Source organism: Aquarana catesbeiana, linkage group LG04, assembly GCF_042186555.1.
Source record: "Aquarana catesbeiana isolate 2022-GZ linkage group LG04, ASM4218655v1, whole genome shotgun sequence".
In the NCBI taxonomy this organism is placed as follows: Eukaryota; Metazoa; Chordata; class Amphibia; order Anura; family Ranidae; genus Aquarana; species Aquarana catesbeiana.
Window position 1 is genome coordinate 616,914,364 of NC_133327.1, and position 24,613 is coordinate 616,938,976.

A 24,613-nucleotide genomic window follows, 5' to 3' on the forward strand; every position below is an offset into this window, starting at 1 on the left:
TTGATGTGTTTTACTGTGTTCCAGTACAGTCCAGTGCAGGAAAAACATGTTCTACTTTTTTTCTGGAACTGGAAAGCCCTTGAACTGACTGCACTGGTGTGAACTATGCCATTGGAAACCATATAACTCACTTTCCAATGTGTTTTTGATGCAGAAAAAAAACGCACTGTACTGCATGTGGTGTGAACTGGCCCTGAGCTTACCTGAAATGATCTTGTTTTTTGTTTGAATAGATTTTTTTTTTATTGTCACTTTAACTCTTTCATTTTTTATTGTAAATTTCTGTCTTTTTATTTTGTATTTACCATTAATGTGCCAACACTTTCTTTTTTTTTTTTTTAATTATTCATTCAATTTTGTAGTATTGCATTAACGCTTTTATGACTAAGCCTATTTTTGATATTTGGTGTTTACAAGTTAAAATCCGTATTTTTGCTAGAAAATTACTTAGAGTCCCCAAACATTTATATATATTTAGCAGAGAATCTAGAGAATAAAATGGCGATTGTTGCAATATTTTATGTCACATGGTATTTGTGCAGCAGTGTTTTAAACACAACTTTTTGGGAAAAGGGACACTTTCATGAATTTAAAAAAAACGAAACAGTAAAGTTAGCCCAATTTTTTTGTATAATGTGAAAGATGATGTAACGCCGAGTAAATAGATACCAAACATGTCATGCTTTATAATTGCACGCACTCATGGAATGGCGACAAACTACGGTACATAAAAATCTCCATAGGCAACGCTTTAAATTGTTTTTATGGTTACCAGGTTAGAGTTACAGAGGAGGTCTAGTGCTAGAATTATTGTTCTCACTCTGATGATCGTGGCGATACCTCACATGTGTGATTTGAACACCATTTACATATGCGGGCACGACTTCCGTATGTGTTTTCTTTGCTCACGGCGACGGGGGCGCTTTAAAAATATTTTTTTTTCTTATTTATTTCATTTATTTTAATATTAATAAATAGTTTAAAAAAAAAATTTGATCACTTTTATTGCTGTCACAAGGAATGTAAACATCCCTTGTGACAGTAATAGGTGGTGACAGGTACTCTTTATGGAGATCGGGAGTCTAAAAGACCCCGATCCCTCCTTTGCACTTCAAAGTATTCAGATCGCCGAAAACGGCGATTCTGAATACTGTATATTTCTTTAAAACCGGCGCCATTGGCAGCCGAGTAAACGGGAAGTGACGTCATGACGACGCTTCCATGTTTACAATTAGGAGACTGGAACGAAGCCACTTACCGCTTCATTCCAGTCTGTCCCTAGCCGCCGGAGGTGGCGGATTGTCGATCGGGCCTCCCGGTGTTGTTTTTAGAGTCCATTAAGCTTCATAAACAGCTGTCATAGGATAGCGGGCCCTGAATGGAAAGAGACCAGGTACACCTAATCTTCCACTGTAGGGAATCTAGCCAACAACGGCACATACACAATTAAAATGTATGTATATCCTAACAATAAATAGTATAGTTGCATAGTTATGTTAATGTTTATATAATATTTATATTGCCATCTTGTGATTATTTTGTTTGTAGCACTATCCTTTTTGTTTATTATCTGTGTCCCCTCCCACATTATGATGTACTTCCTTTTCCTGTTCCTTCACTGTCTTGGGAGAACAGAGATGGCCACTTTTGTATAGGCCGCAGGCAATCTGCTCGCATCCTAGAATACATTACCATGTTTTGACCGGCAGATACCGTCTTTCAATCATCTGCCACATTTTGTTGTTTGCTATACCTGCTGCTTGCAATAAAACACACCCTTATGTAAGAAACGGTGTCTGGTGACTTCAAGCTATCTGATAAAGACTGTCCACTGTGATTACATCTGCTTATACAGACCAGGCATAGAGGTTTCAGCAAGCAATAAGTCACTATTACAACAGGGAGAAAAGATTGTTACCGCTCCAGGTAGGTGTGTTGAAGGTAACACCCTCCTCAAGGGGGAAGTAGCAGGTGCAGCCTCAACATACAATGATGATGTGAACAATTCTGGACAGCCACACTCAAATATCAACTTTAATGTGAAGAAGTATCAAAAGTTCATGATAAACAGCAGGGTACAGGATGAATAACTGACGCGTTTCACACATACCCTGGCAGAATTTGTGATTTCTTGGCCATTTTTCAGAGATTATTAATGATAACACAAAAACATTTCTTTCACGCATGATTAGTGTTTGGCTGAAGCCATTTATTATCAATCAACTGTGTTTACTCTTTTTAAATAATAATGACAACAGAAACTACCCAAATGACCCTGATCAAAAGTTTACATACCCTGGTGATTTTGGCCTGATAACATAGAACACACAAGTTGACACAAAGGGTTTTGAATGGCTAATAAAGGTAACCATCCTCACCTGTGATCTGTTTGCTTGTAATTAGTGTGCGTGTATAAAAGGCCAATGAGTTTCAGGACTCCTGACAGACCCTTGCATCTTTCATCCAGTGGTGCACTGACGTTTCTGGATTCTGAGTCATGGGGAAAGCAAAAGAATTGTCAAAGGATCTGCAGTAAAAGGTAGTTGAACTGTATAAAACAGGAAAGGGATATAAAAAGATATCCAAGGAATTGAGAATGCCAATCAGCAGTGTTTAAACTCTAATCAAGAAGTGAAAAATGAGGGGTTCTGTTGGAACCAAACCACAGTCAGGTAGACCAACTAAAATTTCAGCCACGACTGCCAGGAAAATTGTTCGGGAAGCAAAGAAAAACCCACAAATAACTTCAGGTGAAATACAGGACTCTCTGAAAACATGTGGTGTGGCTGTTTCAAGATGCACAATAAGGAGGCACTTGAAGAAAGATGGGCTGCATGGTCGAGTTGCCAGAAGAAAGCCATTACTACGTAAATGTCACAAAGTATCTCGCTTACAATAAGCCAAACAGCACAGAGACAAGCCTCATACCTTCTGGCACAAAGTCATTTGGAGTGATGAGACCAAAATTAAACTTTTTGGCCACAACCATAAATGCTTCATTTGGAGAGGAGTCAACAGTGGTGGATGGTGCTCCAAAATTTTTTGGGGGGGTGCAAACAAACTGAAAAATCCTGAAAAAAACCCCATCAATTGCAGCCTCACTGTACCATCAATCGCAGCCACTGTGCCCATCAATTGCCGCCACTGTGCCCATCAAATTCAGCCACTGTGCCCACAAATTGCCACCACTGTGCCATCAAATGCAGCCACTGTGCTCATCAATTGCCACCACTGTGCCATCAAACGCAGCCACTGTGCCCCATAAAATGCAGCCACTGTGCCCATCAATTGCCGCCACTGTGCCATCAAACGCAGCCACTGTGTCATCAAATGAAGCCACTGTGCTATCAAATGCAGCCACTGTGCCCCATAAAATGCAGCCACTGTGCTCCATAAAACGCAGCCACTGTGCCCATCAATTGCCGCCACTGTACCCATCAATTGCCGCCTCTGTGCTCATCAATTGCCTCCACTGTGCCCATCAATTGCTCCCACTGTGCCCATCAAACGCAGCCACTGTGCCATCAAACGCAGCCACTGTGCCATCAAACGCAGCCACTGTGCCCATCAATTGCCGCCACTGTGCCATCAAATGCAGCCACTGTGCCATCAAATACAACCACTGTGCCCCATAAAATGCAGCCACTGTGCCCAATAAAACACAGCCACTGTGCCCATCAATTGCCGCCACTGTGCCATCAATTGCCACCACTGTGCCCATCTAGTGGGCTAGTGAGATGTACACCAGACTTTGAGGGATGGGAAGGATGGGACGGCCTGTATGCTTTTATGTCAGTCAGCTACTATTTTTTTTAAATAAAAATCCTTGATGGTATTTAACTATTGTGAGTTCCGTCTCTCCTTGAAGTGCTTATATGGATTTTTATCTGTGAGAACTGCTTGCACTGTCTGTAATGCTTAGTGTGGCAGTTGCCCCATGGATAGATGCTGAAGTGCTGTATTACATCCTGATCTGGGGGGTCAAAATTATGGAGGGGGAGGGAGTTGCTCTCTTTAGATGTGAAGCATGGAAGAAGAATTTATCAATTTCAATATTTTTTCACATGAATGGACTTAAGTTATTGCACACTCACAGCTCTTCACCACTAGATCGGTCTGTCAAAGTGAACAGTCCTGAGAGGGCTCCAGTATCCAGAATTATAAGTAGAGCATCGGCAACTGTGGCCAGGAGGTTCTGAAACCCTCCACAGAGACAAACAAGTCCCTTGTAACTAGGGCTGTTTGCATCCAGACAACTACAAATATGTAAAGATAGGTGACATTCTGTTGCATGTAATAGATGCTAGATTCTGATTACGCTTTCATGGGGGTGTTGAAAGAAATTTTGAGGGTTCCCTGGTGTCTGGGTGTCAGGCAGCCAGAAACCCAGACAGAGGATGTAAAAACCTTATACAGAGGTGGCAAACCTATATATAGGCCACATGCAATCTGCTCACATCCTGGAACACATTACCATGTTTTGAACTGCAGATACCATTTTTCAATTATCTGCCACATTTTGTTGTTTGTTATACCTGCTGCTTGCAATAAAACCCACGCTTATGGAAGAAACGGAGAAAGAAACCGTTACGACTGTCTGCTGTGATTATATCTGCTTATAACCAGGCATAGAGGTCTCAGCGAGGGATAAGTCACTATTACAACAGCTGGAGTCAGAATACCTTATGGGGTTAAGGAAAAAAGAGGAGGAAAAATGCCCCGGACTGCATCAAAAAGGCACTGGAACGCATCAAAAACGCGTCAAAAACACACATGTGGAAAAGCATCTGGAATGCATCCGGACTACATTTCTATGGTGTGAACTGGCCCTTACGCCTAATATGTTGGGCAACTATTCACTCAGCACAACTTCATATTTTATAGTTTATCAAAAATTGGGTAATATATTGCATTTCTGTGCTCTAAAATAACTTAAATTGCACTAATATAGTGTTATATATAAAAACAGGAACTACTACCATTTTATTCTGCGGGGGCTCGGCTTTCAGAAAAAAATAATGTAATGTTTTGGGGTTTTAAGTAATCTTCAGGTCTAAAATCATATTTTAAACATTTGTGCAGAAAAACGCAAAAACAGGCTTGGCAGCAAAGGAGCTAAATAACCAATACCCAAACCTTCTCCTATTCTTTATAAACGTTTTTTTTTTTTTTTTAGGTTTTGGCTACAGTGCCACTTTAAATCTTCCTGTTAGATGCTTGAAATACACACAAGAATACTCCAGAAAATAAATAAAGTCTGCACCAGCTATGAAAGTGACACTTGCCAGGGAACAGAGAAGCGCAGGAGAAGGCCTCCATCATTTTGATAACTAATTTAGCTTGTTCCACTGAGAAGAATCAGACTATGAATTTTAAGCAGATTCTGATCTGCTTTAGTGCACATCGGAGGCGAAAATCTCAAACCGTCACAAAAAGTTCCTTTCAAACTTCCCCTGCTTACAGAACCAGCAGAGACAGGCAGATACATTGGATTAGGTAAGATAACTTTCTGCATAAATTGGTAAAGAAACTGCTGTAGCCCTTCACTAAGTAGACCTATTTATTTAGAAGGATTTTATGACACCCTTCCAAACAAATAGCTACATTATGTAACAGTATCGGTATTGACAGAAATGCTATAATGTGTATGTGTGTGTGTAAATATATACATATATATATATATATATATATATATATATATATATATATATATATATATATATATATACACACACCCCCAGTGCCAGGACAAGGTCTTCCAGTGCCCAGGACAAAGATGCCCCAACCCCCCTGCCTCAAGGTGGAATAGCAGGTGGGGTGTGATACATTGCAATGTGTGCAGTTTAACCACTTCCATAGTGGGCCTATTCTGACACTCCTCTCCTACATGTAAAAATCATAATTGTTTTGCTAGAAAATTAATCAGAACACCCTAGGGAATAAAATGGCGGTCATTGCAACTTTTTATCTCACACGGTATTTGCACAACAATTTTTCAAATTTTTTGGGAAAAAACAGTTTCACAATTTAAAAAATAACAAAACAGTAAAGTTAGCCCAGTTTTTTTGTATAATGTGAAAGATGATGTTACGCCGAGTAAATAGATACCTAACATGTCACACTTTAAAATTGCGCACACTTGTGGAATGACACCAAACTTCGGTACTTAAAAATCTCCATAGGTGAAGTTTTTTTACAGTTACCTGTTTAGAGTTATAGAGGAGGTCTAGTGCAAGAATTGTTGCTCGCGCTCTAATGCACGCGGCGATACCTCCACATGTGTAGTTTGAACGGTGTTTACATATGTGGACGGGACTAACATGTGCGTTCGCTTCTGAACACGAGCTACCGGGGAGATGGGCGTTTAAAATGATTTATTTTACTTTATTTTTACTTTCTTTTACAACATTTTTTTTTTTTATCACTTTTATTCTTATTTCAAGGAATGTAAACATCCCTTGTAATAGGAATCGTTCGTGACAGGTCCTCTTTATGGATGTGGAGGTCAATAAGACCCCACATCTCTCCTCCAGGCTGGAAAGCATGAGATCGGGAAAAAAAATTCACGATCGTGGCTTTGTTTACATCCGCGTACATGACGTCATAACATCGCGCCCTGGCCTCCGCAGTCATAGAGATGACTGCTGACCGTCTGGTCACCGGAAATCTCTATGCTCGTCATCCGGCGGCGGCCGATTCTTTCCCTGGGTCCCTGATGGCACAAGAGAGCCTGGAGAAGCACCGGATGGCAGAGGGAGGGGGGGGTTGTCCCATCCCATCGCCTGTAAGAAGGATCAAGTGGTGGAACTGCCGCTATGATCCTTCTTATGGCGCACAGTATCGCCGGCTGAATATAAAGATATCTGAATGATGCCTGTAGCTGCACCCATCATTCAGATATTCCCACTGAAAGTCCAGGACGTCATATGACGGCCTTGGGCTGGAAGTGGTTAATAGTGGTACACATTCTATCCTGCAATTAAATTTAGATTAATTAAACAATGCTCCAGCATCAGTGTGAGGGAAAAATGCCCCTGCATGTGTGGTATCACTGGAAGGAAAAATGCTCCAGTGTCTGTGGTGTCACTGAAATGAAAAATGTGGTGTTTGTCTATGGACTGATTTGGTGGTGGCTTGAAGAGGGAGGGGAGCTGGAAGGGTGGGGGCTTTGTGGGGTGCATTTATCTAGGTGCCTTGTGTGGCTCTGAGGAGTAAGGCTTCGTTCCCAGGTGCAGCCAGGGGGTAGTAAAACCAGGCGGTTGAGCATTGCTTTACCGTCCCCAGACCTTTACACTAACTCCTGCTCATGGCTGTATACATGCCACAGCAAAACGCAAAGAGCATATCACTTTTAATGGGTCGACGGACTTTTGGCGGACTTTCTAACGAACGTACTTAACTACATACGATCACACAAAAGTCCGACGGATTTGTACGTGATGACGTACACCGGACTAAAATAAGGAAGTTGATAGCCAGTAGCCAATAGCTGCCCTAGGGTCAGTTTTTGTCCGTCGGACTAGCATACAGACGAGCGGATTTCTGGGTCCGGCGGAGTTACGACGTAAAGATTTGAAGCATGTTCCAAATCTAAAGTGCGTCAGATTTGCGACTGGAAAAGTCCGCTAAAAGTCCGGTAGAGCCCACACACGATCGGATTGTCCGCCGGATTTGGTCCGTCGGACCAGTCCGGTCGAAAAGTCCGACCGTGTGTACGCGACATAATGCAGTGCTATGGTTCTGCGCCACAGTCGTGTGCAATGCACATGATTTTGTCGTGGTAGTACAGCAGCACTACTTCTTTATATCAGGGACCCCAGAATTCCCCTCTACATTGGAGTCTCCCTTTTAATTAGGGTTCCCAAAGTCCCCCCCTTACATCAGGATCCCCAAAGTCATCTCTCACATCAGGGTCCCTAGTGTTCCCCCCTTACATCATAGTTCCCCCCTTTCATTAGGGTCCTCAAAGTCCTCTCATTACATCATGGTCCCCAAAGTCCCTCTTACCAGATTCTCCCCTCCTTAAATCAGAGTCCCCAGAGTTACCCTCTCACATCAGGGTCCCCAGAGATCAGGGTTTATAGAGTTCGCCCTTAGATCAGGGTTCCCAGAGCTCCCCCTCAGATCAGGGTTACCAAATTCTCCCCTCCTTAAATCAGGGTCCCCAGAGTTACCCTCTCACATCAGGGTCCTCAGAGATCCCCCTTAGATCAGGGTCCCCAGAGATCCCCCTTACCTCAGGGTTTATAGAGCTCCCCCTTAGATCAGGGTTCCCAGAGCTCCCTCTTAGATCAGGGTTCCCAGAGATCCCCCTTAGATCAGGGTTACCAGATTCTCACCTCCTTAAATAAGGGTCCCCGGAGTCACCCTCTCACATCAGGGTTACCAGATTCCTCTCTTGTTAAAACAGGATCCCCCTTAGATCAGGGTCCCCAGAGATCCCCCTTAGATCAGGGTCCCCATAGATCCACTTTAGATCAGGGTCCCCAGAGATCCACCTTAGATCAGGGTCCCCAGATAACCCCCAATTAGCTGATTAAATATGAAAGGTCACTTGGGCTTTAATGCCATCCAAAATTCAGGACCAACTATAGAAACTGTAGTTTCGAAGTGACAGTTCACTGTTGTCACCATCAGGGAACCCATCACGAGATGTCCTGAAGCTTTTACATGTGGTACTGCATACACTAGCAGTGACACTGGGGAAACTCGCTTTGATATACAAGTGCTTTGGATTACAAGCATTCTTCTGGAACAGATTATGCTCATAATCCAAGGTACTACTGTAGACACAATGTGGCTGCGAAGGGGCTGCAGGAGGTAAGCAGCAATGAAAAAAATGTGAAGTTTTTTTCATGGCAATTTTCTTAAAGCAAATCAAATGTCATTCAGTTAGGTGTTTTCATCTTTTTATAATATTTCCTTGTACCTTACATTGTTGCTGAATCTTTGTTGCTAAACTGAGCAGCAAGCATCCCCCTGTGATGCATTTTCTATCCCCCCCCCCCAAACAAAGGCGATGCTGCTTGAGACTAGAGCGATAATGTACAAACAACTGTCACTTGTGTTTACATGCATAATTATTACTTTCCAGCCTGTTGGAAGAATTGAATTCAAGCCGTCTAAATTGTTTTTACTCTGGGCTAGATCATCCGGCGACAGCTTTGATCTTGTCTCTACATGAATCATCAGCCTGCGTTTCTTCCTCGCCATGACAGATACGCATGAAATCCGCTGCAGACATTCACTCATTTCGCATTACAGGGTAAAGCAGGCCGACGTAATGTCACACACTAACAGGAAATCCGGCACTGCTCTATTACCGCCAATCCGGCTTGTTAGCGCTGTTTTTTCCGAAACAGAAGGGAATTGATTTTATATCAGGGGCCCAGAAATTGATGGATGATCCAAAACCTCTAAGAGGAATAAAGCGTTGTATTTTACAGCGGGTGCTTTAGCCTCGGCGCATAATGGAATGAGAGATATACAGTGCAAATTACATTTTATACACTGCTAAATTCCCCATACTTCATTTCCACCAGTAAACCCTAACAGGAAGATAAAAGATATAAGTGGTCTTCATTCATTTCAGGTATGGGAATGTGGCTTCTTCCTGTTCTGAGTGGAGGAGCAAAAGCAATGTGAAAAGGACCACAAAATAATATTCAAAAATGAACACTATATACAGTACAGGGTAGTTACAATTAAATGGGAATTCAAAGGTTTTTTTCAGGAGTGCTGTTTATAAATGACACTTCACTGTGATCAGAGTTGTCATTGGACAGCCCCGTTCACAGTCACGATGTACAGAGCCGATCAGAGTTGCTCTGTACCTTGCAATCGCTGTGAAACAATCACTTGCCATCATCAGTGTAACCACTAGTAGTGTTTACAAACATTTAGTCCATTCACCTCCACTGTGGATAGGCTGCACATCAGGAAGGAAAAACAGCAGAAGGTATACAGTAGAGCTGCACAATTGTGGATAAAATGAGAATCACAATTTTTTTGCTTACAATAAAGATCACGATTCTCAGTGTAACGTCATCGTTCACATTATACAAAAAAATTGGGCTAACCTTACTGTTTATTTTTTTTTTAAATCCCTAAAGTGTATTTTTCCCCATAAAATTGTGTTTGAAAGACCGCTGCGCAAATACAGTGTGGCATAAAATTTTGCAATGACCGCCATTTTATTCTCTAGGGTCTCTGCTAGAAATATATATAAAATGCTAGGGGGTTCTAAGTAATTTTCTAGAAAAAAATACTGATTTTAACTTGTAAGCAACAAGTGTCAGAAAACGGCTTATGCCGCGTACACACGGTCGGACTTTCCGGCATACTTGGTCCAGCGGACCAGAGTGTGCCGGACAATCCGCCCGTGTGTGGGCGGCGGCGGACTTTTCCGGCGGACTTCTTCCCAAAAGCCCGCCGGACCTAGATTTGAAGAAAGTTTCAAATCTTTCCGTCGGACTCAGTTTCGGGCGGAAAGTCCGCTCGTGTGTGTGCTGGTCCGACGGAAAGCCCGCTCGTGTGTAGGCTGGTCCGACAGACCAAATACGACACGAGGGGATGGTATTGCATCTCGCGCTCGCTGCAATAGGAAAAACAAATCTTCCTATTGCGGCGAGCGCGGGGCATACCAGGCCCTTAGGTCTGGTATGGATTATAAAGGGGAACCCCGCTACGCCGAAAAAACGGCGTGGGGTCCCCCTAAAATCCATACCAGACCCCGATCCGAGCACGCAGCCTGGCCGGTCAGGAAAGGGGGTGGGGACGAGCGAGCGCCCCCCCCCCCTCCTGAACCGTACCAGGCCGCATGCCCTCAACATGGGGGGTGGGTGCTTTGGGGGAGGGGGGCGTCCTGCACCCCCCCCCCAAAGCACCTTGTCCCCATGTTGATGAGGACAAGGGCCTCTTCCCGACAACCCTGGCCGTTGGTTGTCGGGGTCTGCGGGCGGGGGCTTATCGGAATCTGGGAGCCCCCTTTAATAAGGGGGCCCCCAGATCCCGGCCCCCCACCCTATGTAAATGAGTATGGGGTACATGGTACCCCTACCCATTTACCTAGGAAAAAAGTGTAAGTAATAAAACACACTACACAGGTTTTTAAAATATTTTATTAAACAGCTCCGGGGGGGGGATCTTCCTCCGGCTTCGGGGGTCCCTCCGCTTCATCTTCTCCCGGCGTCCGGTTGGTTCTTCTCCGCTCTCCGGCCTCTTCTCCCGGTGTCGCAGGTCTTCGGCCGGCCCCTCTGCTGTCTTCATGTAGCTCTATTGCGAGCGGAGGTCCGGACTTCTGGGCTTCTTGGCTTCTTGGCTTCTCTTCTCTTCGCTTCTCTTCTCTTCTCTTCTCTTCTCCCAGATGTTGACACGACGCTCTCTCCGGCTGGACTGGTCTCTGAGGGCTGCGTTGTGACTTATATAGGCGGAGACCCCGCCCCCATATGATGTCACAGTCCCTGGGCATGCTGGGACTGTGACGTTTTAGGGGGCGTGGTCGACCACGCCCCCTAAAACGTCACAGTCCCAGCATGCCCAGGGACTGTGACATCATATGGGGGCGGGGTCTCCGCCTATATAAGTCACAACGCAGCCCTCAGAGACCAGTCCAGCCGGAGAGAGCGTCGTGTCAACATCTGGGAGAAGAGAAGAGAAGAGAAGAGAAGAGAAGAGAAGAGAAGAGAAGCCAAGAAGCCAAGAAGCCAAGAAGCCCAGAAGTCCGGACCTCCGCTCGCAATAGAGCTACATGAAGACAGCGGAGGGGCCGGCCGAAGACCTGCGACACCGGGAGAAGAGGCCGGAGAGCGGAGAAGAACCAACCGGACGCCGGGAGAAGATGAAGCGGAGGGACCCCCGAAGCCGGAAGAAGACCCCCGAAGCCGGAGGAAGATCCCCCCCCCCCGGAGCTGTTTAATAAAATATTTTAAAAACCTGTGTAGTGTGTTTTATTACTTACACTTTTTTCCTAGGTAAATGGGTAGGGGTACCATGTACCCCATACTCATTTACATAGGGTGGGGGGCCGGGATCTGGGGGCCCCCTTATTAAAGGGGGCTCCCAGATTCCGATAAGCCCCCGCCCGCAGACCCCGACAACCAACGGCCAGGGTTGTCGGGAAGAGGCCCTTGTCCTCATCAACATGGGGACAAGGTGCTTTGGGGGGGGGGCGCAGGGCGCCCCCCTCCCCCAAAGCACCCACCCCCCATGTTGAGGGCATGCGGCCTGGTACGGTTCAGGAGGGGGGGGGCGCTCGCTCGTCCCCACCCCCTTTCCTGACCGGCCAGGCTGCGTGCTCGGATCGGGGTCTGGTATGGATTTTAGGGGGACCCCACGCCTTTTTTTCGGCGTAGCGGGGTTCCCCTTTATAATCCATACCAGACCTAAGGGCCTGGTATGCCCCGCGACGGGGCTAGTAAGGTGTCAATCTCGCCGATAAAAGCGGCAAGATTGACATCCTTTTCTAGTCCCGTCGCACCTGAGTCACGTTCAAAATGAACGGACTTGTCCGTGTGTGGGCAAGTCCGTTCATTCTGAAAGTCCGCCGGAACTCCGGCGAAAGTCCGTCGGAAAGACGGGCGGACTTAGCCCGCCGGAAAGTCCCGGCGTGTGTGGGCAAGTCCGTCCGTTTTAAAGTCCGGCGCACCTGGCGGACAAAGTCCGTCGGAAAGTGTGCCGGACCAAGTAGGATAGAAAGTCCGCTCGTGTGTACGCGGCATTAGTCTTTAAGTGGTTAAACTGACCTCATTTACAGACTGAAGTTCATCCCTTTGATCTAAAAGAACCAAATGATACAATGCTTATAGTTATCTCTAAGCGCTAAGCAATGTTGCCTGAGGCTCTTTTTTTTTCTTTTTTTTGACCGCTTAAGATCATGAGGGGGGTTGAATCGAATTTTTTTAATGATTAATCGTGCAGCTCTAGTATACAGTAGGTGGGGAATCTTAAAGGGACACTGACCACCAATGATGATGGGATCATTTTTTTTAAAGGGAAGCGGTGTTTAAAGTTTCACTGACCATTAGTGCTTGGGTTTTGGGGGGGTTAAAGTGCCACTGAACCCCAACGATTGAAAATGTAAACAAATAAAAGTTAAATATAAACAGACCATTGTGTTTTTGTTCTTTTTTTACTTTGTATAGAAACAAATAACCCTGTGGTTAATAAATACCACCAAAAGAATGCTCTGTCTCCAAAAAAGATATAAAATTAATTTGTGTACACTGAAAACTGAAAAGAAAAGATACAGTCACCCTGCACCCTGCCCTTTCAGGGCAAAGAGAGGAAACAGAGGGTGTGTTTAAAGCTGTAGTAAAGGCTTAAAAAAAACATACCCTGCAAGGCAAAGGTATAATGTGCTAATATGCATCACATTATGAAAGATTTACTTATGAAAGACTAACTTACTTACTTATGCATCACATTATGAAAGACTTACCTTGAAGAGGAGCCCCCCAGCAGCACGCTGTCACCGCTGCAGATGCTTACATCCTCACACTGTCTTCCTTCCAGGTTCATAGGCTGCAGCCGCTTGAATGGCTGAGCCGTGATGACATCACTCCCACGCATGCGCAGCACAGGGCTCTGAAGGAACGACACGGGTATACCGTTCCTTCAGAGCACATGCGCCAGTGACAACAATGGCTGCTGCTCCATAGAATATCTCCTATATGGTGCACGTTTAGGAGATATTCATTTTACCTATAGGTAGGCTTTATTATAAGCCTACCTGTAGGTTAAAATAACATAGAGCGTTTACTACCACTTTAAAGCTAACCTGCCGCACTTCCACTCCTTATCCTCGGCTGCCCCTAGTGGGCAGTTGTAGTGTGCCCAGGACATATATATATACAGAGAGGTAGATTTAGTGACATAAGGGACAATCCCCACCATGAGTTCACATGTCGGAGACTCTGGGGGTTATTTACTAAAGGCAAATCCACTTTGCACTAAAAGTGCAAACTACAAGTGCAAAGTGCACTTGAAATTGCACTGAAAGTCAGGGCGCATGCGCGCGAGCGAAGGAGTTGGCTGCCTGAATCCTCCGCTCCGCGCCGTCGGAATCACCATACCGGCCCTATAGTGCACAGACAGAGCGGGGACACAGCACAACCACCTCTACGGCCACCGGAATAGTCCTGCACTCTGCCGGTAATGTACCGTTCCGGCAAACTTAAGCCAAAAACCCAGCAGCCTCAGAAAAACTCCTCAGGCCCTGGCAAGGCAAAATCCAATATGGCGCCCGGACCTCTGGAGCCCGATGACGCTGCTCACCTTTCAGACGAGAACCCAGAGTCTCCCACAGACAGTCTGCAGCAATTCTCTACGGATCTGGTGAGCCCTCTCTCCTTGGATCCTGACAATCTCCTGGCAAAATTCCGCAGTATAATGAGAGATGAAATCACTGTGGCCTCTCGCAAGCTTTCCTCTGACCTGGTGCGGGGCCTTAAAGAGATAGGCCATCGCACCAATCAATTAGAACAACGCATGGACCTAGCCACGACAGTGCTGGAGGGCCATGAAGAAGAAGTGGATAAACTAACAGCAGAGCTTGAGACCCTGAAAGACAAGTTAGAAGATGCAGAAAACAGGGCCCGCAGGGACAACCTACGCATTTGTGGTATCCCTGAGGTGGTGACGGACCTGCAGGGCACAGCTACTGCTTTCTTTCAGGAATTGGCTCCGGAGATTCCAATGGACAGGTTAGAGTTCGATCGAATTCACAGATCCCTGGCCCCTAAGCCCACAGATGGTCCCCCGAGAGACATAATCATAAAATTCCACTACTACCGCACTAAAGAGAAACTCCTACAAGCAGCAAGAGAACAGCAACCCCTCTCCTTCCAAGGAAATTCCCTTCAACTATTTGCGGATCTGTCACCGATCACAATCGCCAGACGGCGTGGCCTTAAACCATACCTGCAAATCTTACAAACCCAAGGGATTAAATACAGATGGGGTTTCCCTTTCAAGTTAACCTTCTCCCACTTGGGCCGTCAATTCCAGGCCACATCCCCAGCAGATTTGAGACGCCACTTCCAGGATCTGCAACTGGACCTCCCTTCCTCCCAGATGGAGGCGGCGTCCTCCTCCTCCAGACCGGGACTCCCCAGGCCCCCCCGACAAAATTCTCAGCGTTCTCAACCAGGATCCCAAGCACTACGAGATCTACAGTCCCAAAGATTCCACAAGTCCAACAATGGATGAAGGCACTCTATTTCAATTGCAACTGTGATGACACCTGACCCCCCCTTTTTTGTAGCCTGACTCCAGGCCGCGGTCGACTTATCCTACTTACTTTCTGGCTTTTACACCTGGATCATTTGAGAGTGTTTGGAACTGAGCCAGCGGTCTTCAGTGCACCTTGTTCAGTCCTCAGTTTTGGGGATTTAAGTGGACACCCCAATACGGTCCGCCCTACTAGCGAGATGGCGGTGAGGGGTGAAAATAGGTTAATTTATGTTTGGCACGAAGACGCAGACATAGGAGGGCACTCTCAACTATTTTTATATTTTTTTCTTTTTTCTTTATTAAGGAAAGACTTTTTGTTCTTCTATTCATATATTTTTTTTCCCTGGGTTTTCTTTTTTTTATTTTCCATATTACAGAAAGTTTATTATAATTTCCATGCATCTTTCAGGATTCGACGTGGCGAGGGGAGGGCGATGGCGTGGCTGCGGAGATGGCCCTTTCAGGTGTTTTGGAGCGGCGCAGCCAGTGGTTTCCGCGCCCTCCTCCGCCGCCTCCGTTTCTCCGGGGCGGTGGGGGGAGGGCGCGGAGGGGGTTGGGTCAGTCCGCTTGTTGGTCTAGGGGTTATGGGCCTTCGAGCTCTCACCCCCGGGCCATCGGGGAATAGAATTGGTTGAACCTTTATGTCTGTTTACGTTATACCAGCATCTGTTTAGTTGAAAACTTTAACCCAGTTGTGCTAATTGTTATTTTTCTTATTATCTTTATTTTTCTCAATCGTTCTTAGTTTCTGTGCGCAAAATGTTTTAAACACTTGTGTCATTACGTGATTGGCCGGTGGTCCCGACGGACCGATGCTCCCTCTAATGAGTCGGTGCTTGACAGAGACGACTGTCTCTGTCGACGTCCTACTCGAACATGGGTTTTATAACCCACAAATTAAAGCAATTAAGGTACTATTGCTTACTCTACTTCAAGCTCTTCTTACTACATTTATCCTACTTGCCTTACTCTCTTCCTCCTGCTTTCTTCTTGTCCCTCCTCCTCTTCTCCCTCCCCCTTGGTCCATGGGGTGCCCGGTCCTATATAGGTCACCTTGGTCCTATATAGGAGAACCCCCTGGTTTTATGACTCTTAATTGGCTCTCCCTGAATGTTCAGGGTATGAACTCCCCCCAGAAAAGGGTCAAGATCTTCAAATATCTTAAACAACAAAAAATAGATATTGCTTGCTTGCAAGAAACCCATATCTCCTCCACTTCCTGTCCCAAATATTTTGCAGCGTATTACCCGCAGGTTTTTCTGGCCAATGCTTCCACTAAACACAGGGGTGTCCTGATTGCCATAAGCAAAGTGGTTCCATTTATTTGCAGTAAACAAATAGCTGACCCAAACGGCAGATATCTACTTCTGCAGGGCACTGTTCAAGATAATGAAGTGACAATTTTGACTTACTACGCCCCAAATGTAAATCCAGGGCCCTTTCTCACCCACGCCTGCTCCCTGTTACGATCCCACCAAAGAGGCACCCTCCTGCTGGCGGGGGACTCTAATGTAACTCTGAATCCCTCTCTTGACAAATACCCATCGGACCATAAACCTCCTTCCCCGGCCGCCAAATCTTATTCACAGTCCCTACAAACTCATGATTTAGTAGATATTTGGCGAGAGCTTCATCCTCTGGGTAGGGACTACACACACTATTCCCATCCCCATCATTTGCATTCTAGGATTGACCATATGCTTGTTCTTCGCAAACACCTCCCCTTAATAGAATCAATCTCAATCCTCACTGTCTCTTGGTCGGATCATGACCCTATCCTGACGGTTTGTCACTCTCTCCTAAGCAAACCACAATTTTCTCCCTGGGTGATGAACGATTCTCTTCTATCATACAAAGAGATCCTTACTGACATTCATGCTGCTTCCGTAGAATATTTTCGAATTAATACAGGCACAGCATCATCTCCAGTCACACTTTGGGAAGCATATAAAGCTGTTCTTAGGGATCATGTAATCCGCATAGCGTCTAGACGCAAGAGGGAGAGGGCAACAATTCGACGCGATCTCGAATTAAAACTAGAGGTTGCGTCCACGTCTTTCAAACAATCACCTACCCCTGCTAACCGCACACTTTTAGATAAGGCTCGCACAGAACTAGATTTATGCCTAACGGATGAAGCAGAAAGGACCCTACGTTGGGCCCGACAGAATTGGAATATTAAAGCGAATAAGCCAAAGCAATGTTAGCTAATAGAGTACGTACCTTTACCCCGAAATTTACCCCCATTACCCTTCACACCCGCCATAACGTCCTAACTGGTAATCCTCAGCGAGTCCTGGAAGAATTCCGGTATCGCCTTACTAAACTTTATTGAGAACCAGACCATCTCTCAACTCAAGGCCTCGATTCCTTTCTCACAAACCTATCTCTACCTTCTCTATCTGAAACCCATACAGCCCTGATGGACCGTGATATTCAGGTTTCAGAAGTTCTTCAATGCATAAAAGAGTTGAAGGTGGGTAAAAGACCTGGTCCAGACGGCTTTACGGCCCTTTACTATCGGAAAATGGCAGAAGTCATTGCTCCCTATTTAACTAAGATGTATAACTCTGTTAAGAATGGTAGCTCCTTTACGTCCAACCTCCTGACGGCCAATATCGTCATGATACCTAAGCCAGATAAAGATCATTCATCGTGGGCTAATTTCCGTCCAATATCCCTAATTAATATCGACATTAAAATCTTAACAAAGATTCTAGCCACTCGCCTCAATTCCTTCCTCCCACGTTTAATAAAGAAAGATCAGGTAGGCTTTGTCCCTAGGAGACAGGCAGGTGATGCTATCAGACGTCTCCTGCAAATACAACATATTGCCCATAACAGGTCCCTAGAAATGATGTTTTTGTCATTGGACATTAACAAAGCCTTTGACACACTGTCCTGGCCCTACCTAACACAAACACTTAAACACTTTGGATTTGGCACCTCTTTCATGAGTTGGGTCTTGGCTATCTATAACTCCCCCCAAGCCAAGGTGAAGTACTATGGGTTTGAATCAAATACCTTCCCTATCAGAAGGGGCACCCGCCAGGGATGCCCGCTGTCCCCATTATTATTCATTTTAGCGCCCGAACCCCTGGCGGAAGCCATTAGATGCCATCCGGATATTGCAGGCGTGGAGATAGCGGGCACCTCACAGAAACTGTTTGCGGACGACATTTTACTTACCATGACTAAGCCGAGACTCACCCTCCCTAATTTACTAGCTCTCCTGGACACCTTTGCTACCTTGTCGGGCCTATCTGTCAATCCCGCAAAATCTAAGGCAATGTTGATAAATCTCCCACCCACTGAATTAACGACCCTCCAGTCACACTTTTCTTTCAAATGGTTAAACTCGTTACCCTATCTAGGTATCCGACTTACCCCAAATTATTTGGGCCTATATCAAGCTAATTTTCCCTTATTGTTTAGTAAACTCGCAGGTATGCTCTCCTCGTGGTCCAATCTTCCGTTATCCTGGTTTGGCAGGATTGCTACTATCCGTATGTCTTATCTCCCAAAATTGCTTTATTATTTTAGGGTTTTACCGGTCCAGGTCCCCTCTCGTATCCTCCGCATTCATCAGCGCAAAATTATGCAGTTCATATGGGGCTCCAAGAGACCTAGAGTTAAGAAGCAGGTGCTTTTTGCTTGTAAGATTAACGGGGGTCTATCAGTACCCAATCTACAGGCATATTACACAGCAGCAGCTATAGCACCATTATCCCATTTTCATGAGAAACAACAAATGCCGTTATGGGCCACGATGGACATGGTAGACTCACACCCGATACCCCTAGCCTCCCTCCCATGGCTTCCTCAGACATACCGCCCAAACCATATAGGTCCATGCTTGGCACACTCAATACGGTTATGGGACTCAGTCATGTACTCAGCAGGTCTAATCTCTCCACATCTTCCTCTACTTTCTCTTCTTCACTGTTCATTGTTCCCGTCTGGACATGATAACCCACAGCAATTCCGGTGGTGGACTGAAAATGGCTTTATGGATGTCCGCTCCTTGCTTTCCCCAACTAGGATTACAACATTCGCAGCCTTACGCTCTTCCCACGACATCCCTCTTAGAGAACATTTTAGATACACACAAATAAGACACTTTCTCCAATCCCTTATAAAATCACAAACTACCCCTTACACATTAACCCCGTTTGAAAGTCTTTGCAGATCACGACCCCAATCCCCGGGTCTGATTTCATTAATTTATGAAGCCATTATTGGTTCCACAAAACCGCCTTTAAGACCATATCATCTCCAGTGGGAGGCAGAACTGGGAAAAAGGTTAGACCCAGAGGATTGGCAGGTCATGACTATTGCATTGTCCAAAAGCTCCAGGAATGTTCTTTTCTTGGAAAATGCTTACAAAGTACTATACAGATGGTACTATACTCCAGCCAGATTGACGAGTTTCATCCCATCATATTCCCCTTTATGTTTCCGTGGGTGTTCACAAGAAGGCACGATGGCACACGTTTGGTGGAGGTGTCCCAAGGTATGCAGACTGTGAATCAGAGTTTATGCACTCCTTCGGAGTCTTTTCAACACTAATATAAAGAGGGACCCATTTGAGGCCATCCTGGGGAAACCAATCACTGAATTGCTGCGCCCAGAATGCCAACTGGCATCCCATATATTTACTGCAACTAAATTAACTATCGCAAAAGTTTGGAAAACCCCAGTTCTTAGTTTTGAAGCGGTAAAAAACCACGTTAATGACATCATGGTTAACGAAAAACTGACTGCAGTATTATCAGACACACATGATAAATTTCTTCGGACATGGCAGCCATGGGTGAATTATGCTCACCCCTCCAGATTTGATTTGATGTTACTCTCACTGTAGTGGGTTTCCACCCCTTCACCCCGCGGACCCCCCCCCTCTACCACTTCTCCTCTCCCCTCACGCACTCTTCTTTGTTTCCCCCCCATCTTTCCTATTCTATATACCTATTATAGCTCTTCTCTGTCCCTTTCTTTTCTAACATTCTCTGTTTCCTTCTTTCAACCTCTGACCCACGGGCTCACTCCTGATTGGGACAGGGTATAAGATGACAATGTTATATGAACACATATTGCCTCTTTAGAGAATTGTTCATTACTTTATGGTCAGATAGTACATCTATTCGTGAATCATACGATACATCATTTCATGTATCACTATTGTTATGTAATTTGAGACTACTCATTAAGCCTATGTAAGCATGTCACTGTACTATGTTCACATATGTGTTCTTTTTTTTCTGTATTATTAATGGTCTTTCTATTCAATAAAAACCTTTTGTACAAGAAATTGCACTGAAAGTGCACTTGGAAGTGCAGTCGCTATAGATCTGAGGGGGACATGCAAGGAAAATAAAAAACAGCATTTTAGCTTGCACATGATTGGATAATAAAATCAGCAGAGCTTCCCCTCATTTCAGATCTACCCCTCAGATTTACAGCGACTGCACTTCCAAGTGCACTTTGCACTTGTAGTTTGCACTTGTAGTGCAAAGTGGATTTGCCTTTCGTAAATAACCCCCCATTGTCTCACTTCATCCCAGGCCAGGTGAATGCTGGGGACAGACTAGAGAGTATTGGACAGAACAGGAGCAGGATAAGCAAGGGCTAAAGACCTCCCAGACTGACCAATCCCAAATTTAATGATGCAATAAGTATTTTCTTAAGATTATACTGTTGCACATATGCACTAAATACAGTATCTGGTTCATTTCTAAAATGAAGTTCAGCTTTAATTAATATTTATTAATAATTATTTACCTATAAGACACTCTTAGCAATAAGTGTTAACCTTTTAAAAGCAATGTTTCTTTATATTTATACAGTATATAGCACAGGATGCCAAGAATTGGCCCTGGAAAGTAGAGAAGCGGCGCTATTGTTTGAGTTATGGATGACAAAAGAAGCAGTTTTTGAGTACTTACTAACACGTGCGGGGTTCCAGGGTGATCTGTTAAAGAGGGAAAACTGATTTGAAGTTTTCCCAGGATTATTAAATCCTGATATGAATCCATCCCAGAATCCAGAGGCTTGGAGAGGAAAGAGCAGCCCCAAACCCTGATAATAGGTACCTTGGACCTGAAATGGTTAACCCACCTGCGAGAGAGGTCTGAAAACAGCAGGAAGCAGCCAACAGGTGTCCATAAGGGCTTGTGTAAAACAGGACACAGTTGTGAAAGAGCTGTGGGCTGTTTGGCTGCTGAGCTATTGGGACCTTTTCTGAACTCCTGGAGCAGGTGGGGACTTTAAACCCTGTTGTGGGACACTTATGGTGGCGCTGAGCCAAAGCTTGTTTTATACCAGAGTTTATGGACTGTTTTGTCTGCTAATGCTGTAGATAAGCTGTTTTGTTTGCCTTTTTTTTTTTATTTCAAAAAAAGGTTTGTTTTTTTAAAGACATGACTGGTTAGTGATTCAGACCCCCAAAAATCACAATATGTACTTGGTAACAGCCATAGAAGGTGAGAATTGCAGCAAACGTTTTTTGTTTTGTTTTAATATTTTTTAATTTTTTACTTTTAATTGGCTATTCATTTTTACTGGAGTTTTGGCTTAATAAAACTGTTACACTTTCATTTAAAGTCATTTCCAAACACTTCCTGCCAGGATAAAAATGCTTCTGGGCTTATCAACGGCTCCAGAACAATTTTCCCACATTCATCTGATCTCCTTTCTTTCACGGGTAATGCCATGAAATCTTTTTGATGATTAGTCCATACCTTCCCTCCGGTCATTGCGTAAGCACTTCACTTTGGGTAACTTGCAGAGAAGTCGGCAGTCATCGGCTGTCAAGACAGAAATAGACAGAAATAGGTGAGCTAGTGAAAGAAAATTGAGATAATCTTCATTTATAATCACTGATAATCTGTAATCGTCTTCTTTCTCTTCTTATTCCCTTAGAATTTTTCAATACATTTTGTATGTTAATGTTTTTTTGGTGCTGCAATACAAAAGTGCAAGATTTCAAAATAAATGCCTTTATTGTATTTGTAAATACAGAGGGTGGGGGTTACATTGTTTCATCCTTAAAATGAAAATAGAAACTTTTTAAATGACAAAATCATCAAGAAACCCATGTTTGCCTTAAAAAGAAACATATGTACTACTTTATTTTTTAAGTGGTTCTAAAGGCTCAAGGTTTATCATCTTCATGCATTCTGGTTCTGTGCAGCAGCCCCCCCTAATACTTACCTAAGCTTGATTATCCTCCAGCGCTGTGCACGAGAGCCTCGGCTCTCCGGGGACTCTCCCTCCTCATTGGCTGAGACAGCAGCAGGAGCCACTGGCTTCCACTGCTGTCAATTATAGCCAGTGATCCAATGAAGAGAGAGAGGGGCAAAGCTGAGCCCCGCTTCTGTGTGTGAATTGACACGCAGAGCAGCGGGTTGGGAGCAAGCCTGCCGCCTGGGTGCCTTTGTAGCAAGCTGCTTGCTCTGGGGGCACTCGGCAGGAGGGAGGGGTCAGGAGCGCCAGCACGGGACTCGAGAAGAGGAGGATCCGGGCTGCTCTGTACAAAATCACTCCACAGAGCAGGTAAGTATAACATGCTTGTTATTTTAATGTAAAAAAAGCTTTAATATCACTTTAGGTATAGACAGGTCCATAGTGAAAATATAAAAATTGATCTGCTCTGTAAGGTTACAAAAGCTGATGTACTGCTGTAACAAGTATGGGTTTCTCCTTCAGTTCACTGCTAGTTTAGGATCATAACAACATTATATTCTTCCTAGAGATTGGGTGACAGCAATAAAGCCTGGTACACACAGGCTGATTATCAGGTGGTGCTGACTGGTTCAACAGAAACCAGCCTGTCCTGCTGGAAAACCAACCTCTGATAGGCAGCCAATGGCTGTGAGTGCTGACCAGTGTGTTCTGGTGGGAGGGCAGTCTCCTATCAGAATACAATGGCTCAGCAGGGAGATTTTATTTATTTATTTATTTATTTCAGGTACTTATATAGCGCAGTCAATTTACGCAGCGTTTTACATATATATTGTACATTCACATCAGTCCCTACCCTCAAGGAGCTTACAATCTAAGGTCCCTAACTCACATTCATACATACTAGGGACACTTTAGACAGGATCCAATTAACCTACCAGCATGTCTTTGGAGTGTGGGAGGAAACCGGAGTACCCGGAGGAAACCCACGCAGGCACAGGGAGAACATGCAAACTCCAGGCAGGTAGTGTCGTGGTTGGGATTCGAACCAGCGACCCTTCTTACTGCTAGGCGAGGGTGCTACCCACTACACCACAGTGCCGCCCGATGGCTGTACTAACGTATAGTTAGTACAGCAAGCTCCTCGGTCCTCAGCCGTTGGGCTGAATGAAAAGAAAACTGATAGTGTGTACCTGGCTTAAGTGTATCCATCTGTAGGATTAACAGAGTAATTTCAGAACCATGGAGAGTGATGTACAGGGATGGTTCATTGATTCATACATGGGAAAATTCTACTACCTTGTAGAAAGGAGCTCAAATCCTAAGGATGTGCTGCACATTGCAGTAAAGAGGACACACACAAAGAGGACACACACACATTGCAGTAAAGAGGATCTTTAGCCTCTTCCAAAAAAAAAAAATCTCACCAGCTACAAATCGCCTAGGCAATCCAACTCAAGTGGGAGCGGATACTTACCAAAACTAGGTACAACCTCACCACCACGGGGGAAAAAAAAATGCCCAAAAGTGTGTGTGTGTGTGGGGTGGGTATACGGAACATGAAGCACAACTCAGCTCAATCAGCTTAGAGGAACCTGATACGCCAATCCATTAATTAAATCCATATTATATCCATTATTTAAAGTGTAAACCCAAAACATTTTTACTTAATTATTTTAATTAAAAAGCAGTTTTTTGCTGTGTGTGTGTCCTCTGGGGAAGATATCTTCTCTTCCTGTCCAAGTGATACAACAGGAAGTAAGAGGAGATCTATCTAAAACGAGGGAACATTTTCTCTTTGACTACAGTCACCATAACAGGTTTCCCCAATGGAGGATTACCCCTTACCTCTTGTTCTTGTAACAAATCAATAATTTTGGATTTCCCATCACTTTCTATACTGTGATAATGATCACCAAGACCAACATAGAAAGTGAATCACCCCAGCAGGGGCACAGACTGGAGTAAAAAACTAACAGGGTATTTAATCCCCACTTTAATTTTAATGAAAAAGAAAATAAAATTGTCAAGAAATACATGTATGTTTTTAAGTTAGAGCTAAATACACAAAAATTATCACATTACACATAAAATGCATCTATGGGAACTGCTTCTCCTGCCAAATGAGTTGTACTTCTGCACAATTAGTGATGAACCAGGCACCCCTAACAGACAGCGCAGCCAGAACCAACCTTGACTT

The 24,613-nt window shown here is 44.6% G+C and overlaps 1 protein-coding gene across 1 annotated transcript in view; it reads right to left on the bottom strand.

Moving 5' to 3' along the window:
• Positions 1-24,613, bottom strand: part of GALNT14 (polypeptide N-acetylgalactosaminyltransferase 14) — a 707,004-nt gene that overhangs the window by 164,514 nt on the left and 517,877 nt on the right. The window contains exon 5 of the mRNA XM_073628286.1: positions 21,972-22,037. Within this exon, the coding sequence (XP_073484387.1) occupies positions 21,972-22,037 (66 nt within the window). The remainder of the gene's footprint in view (positions 1-21,971; positions 22,038-24,613) is intronic.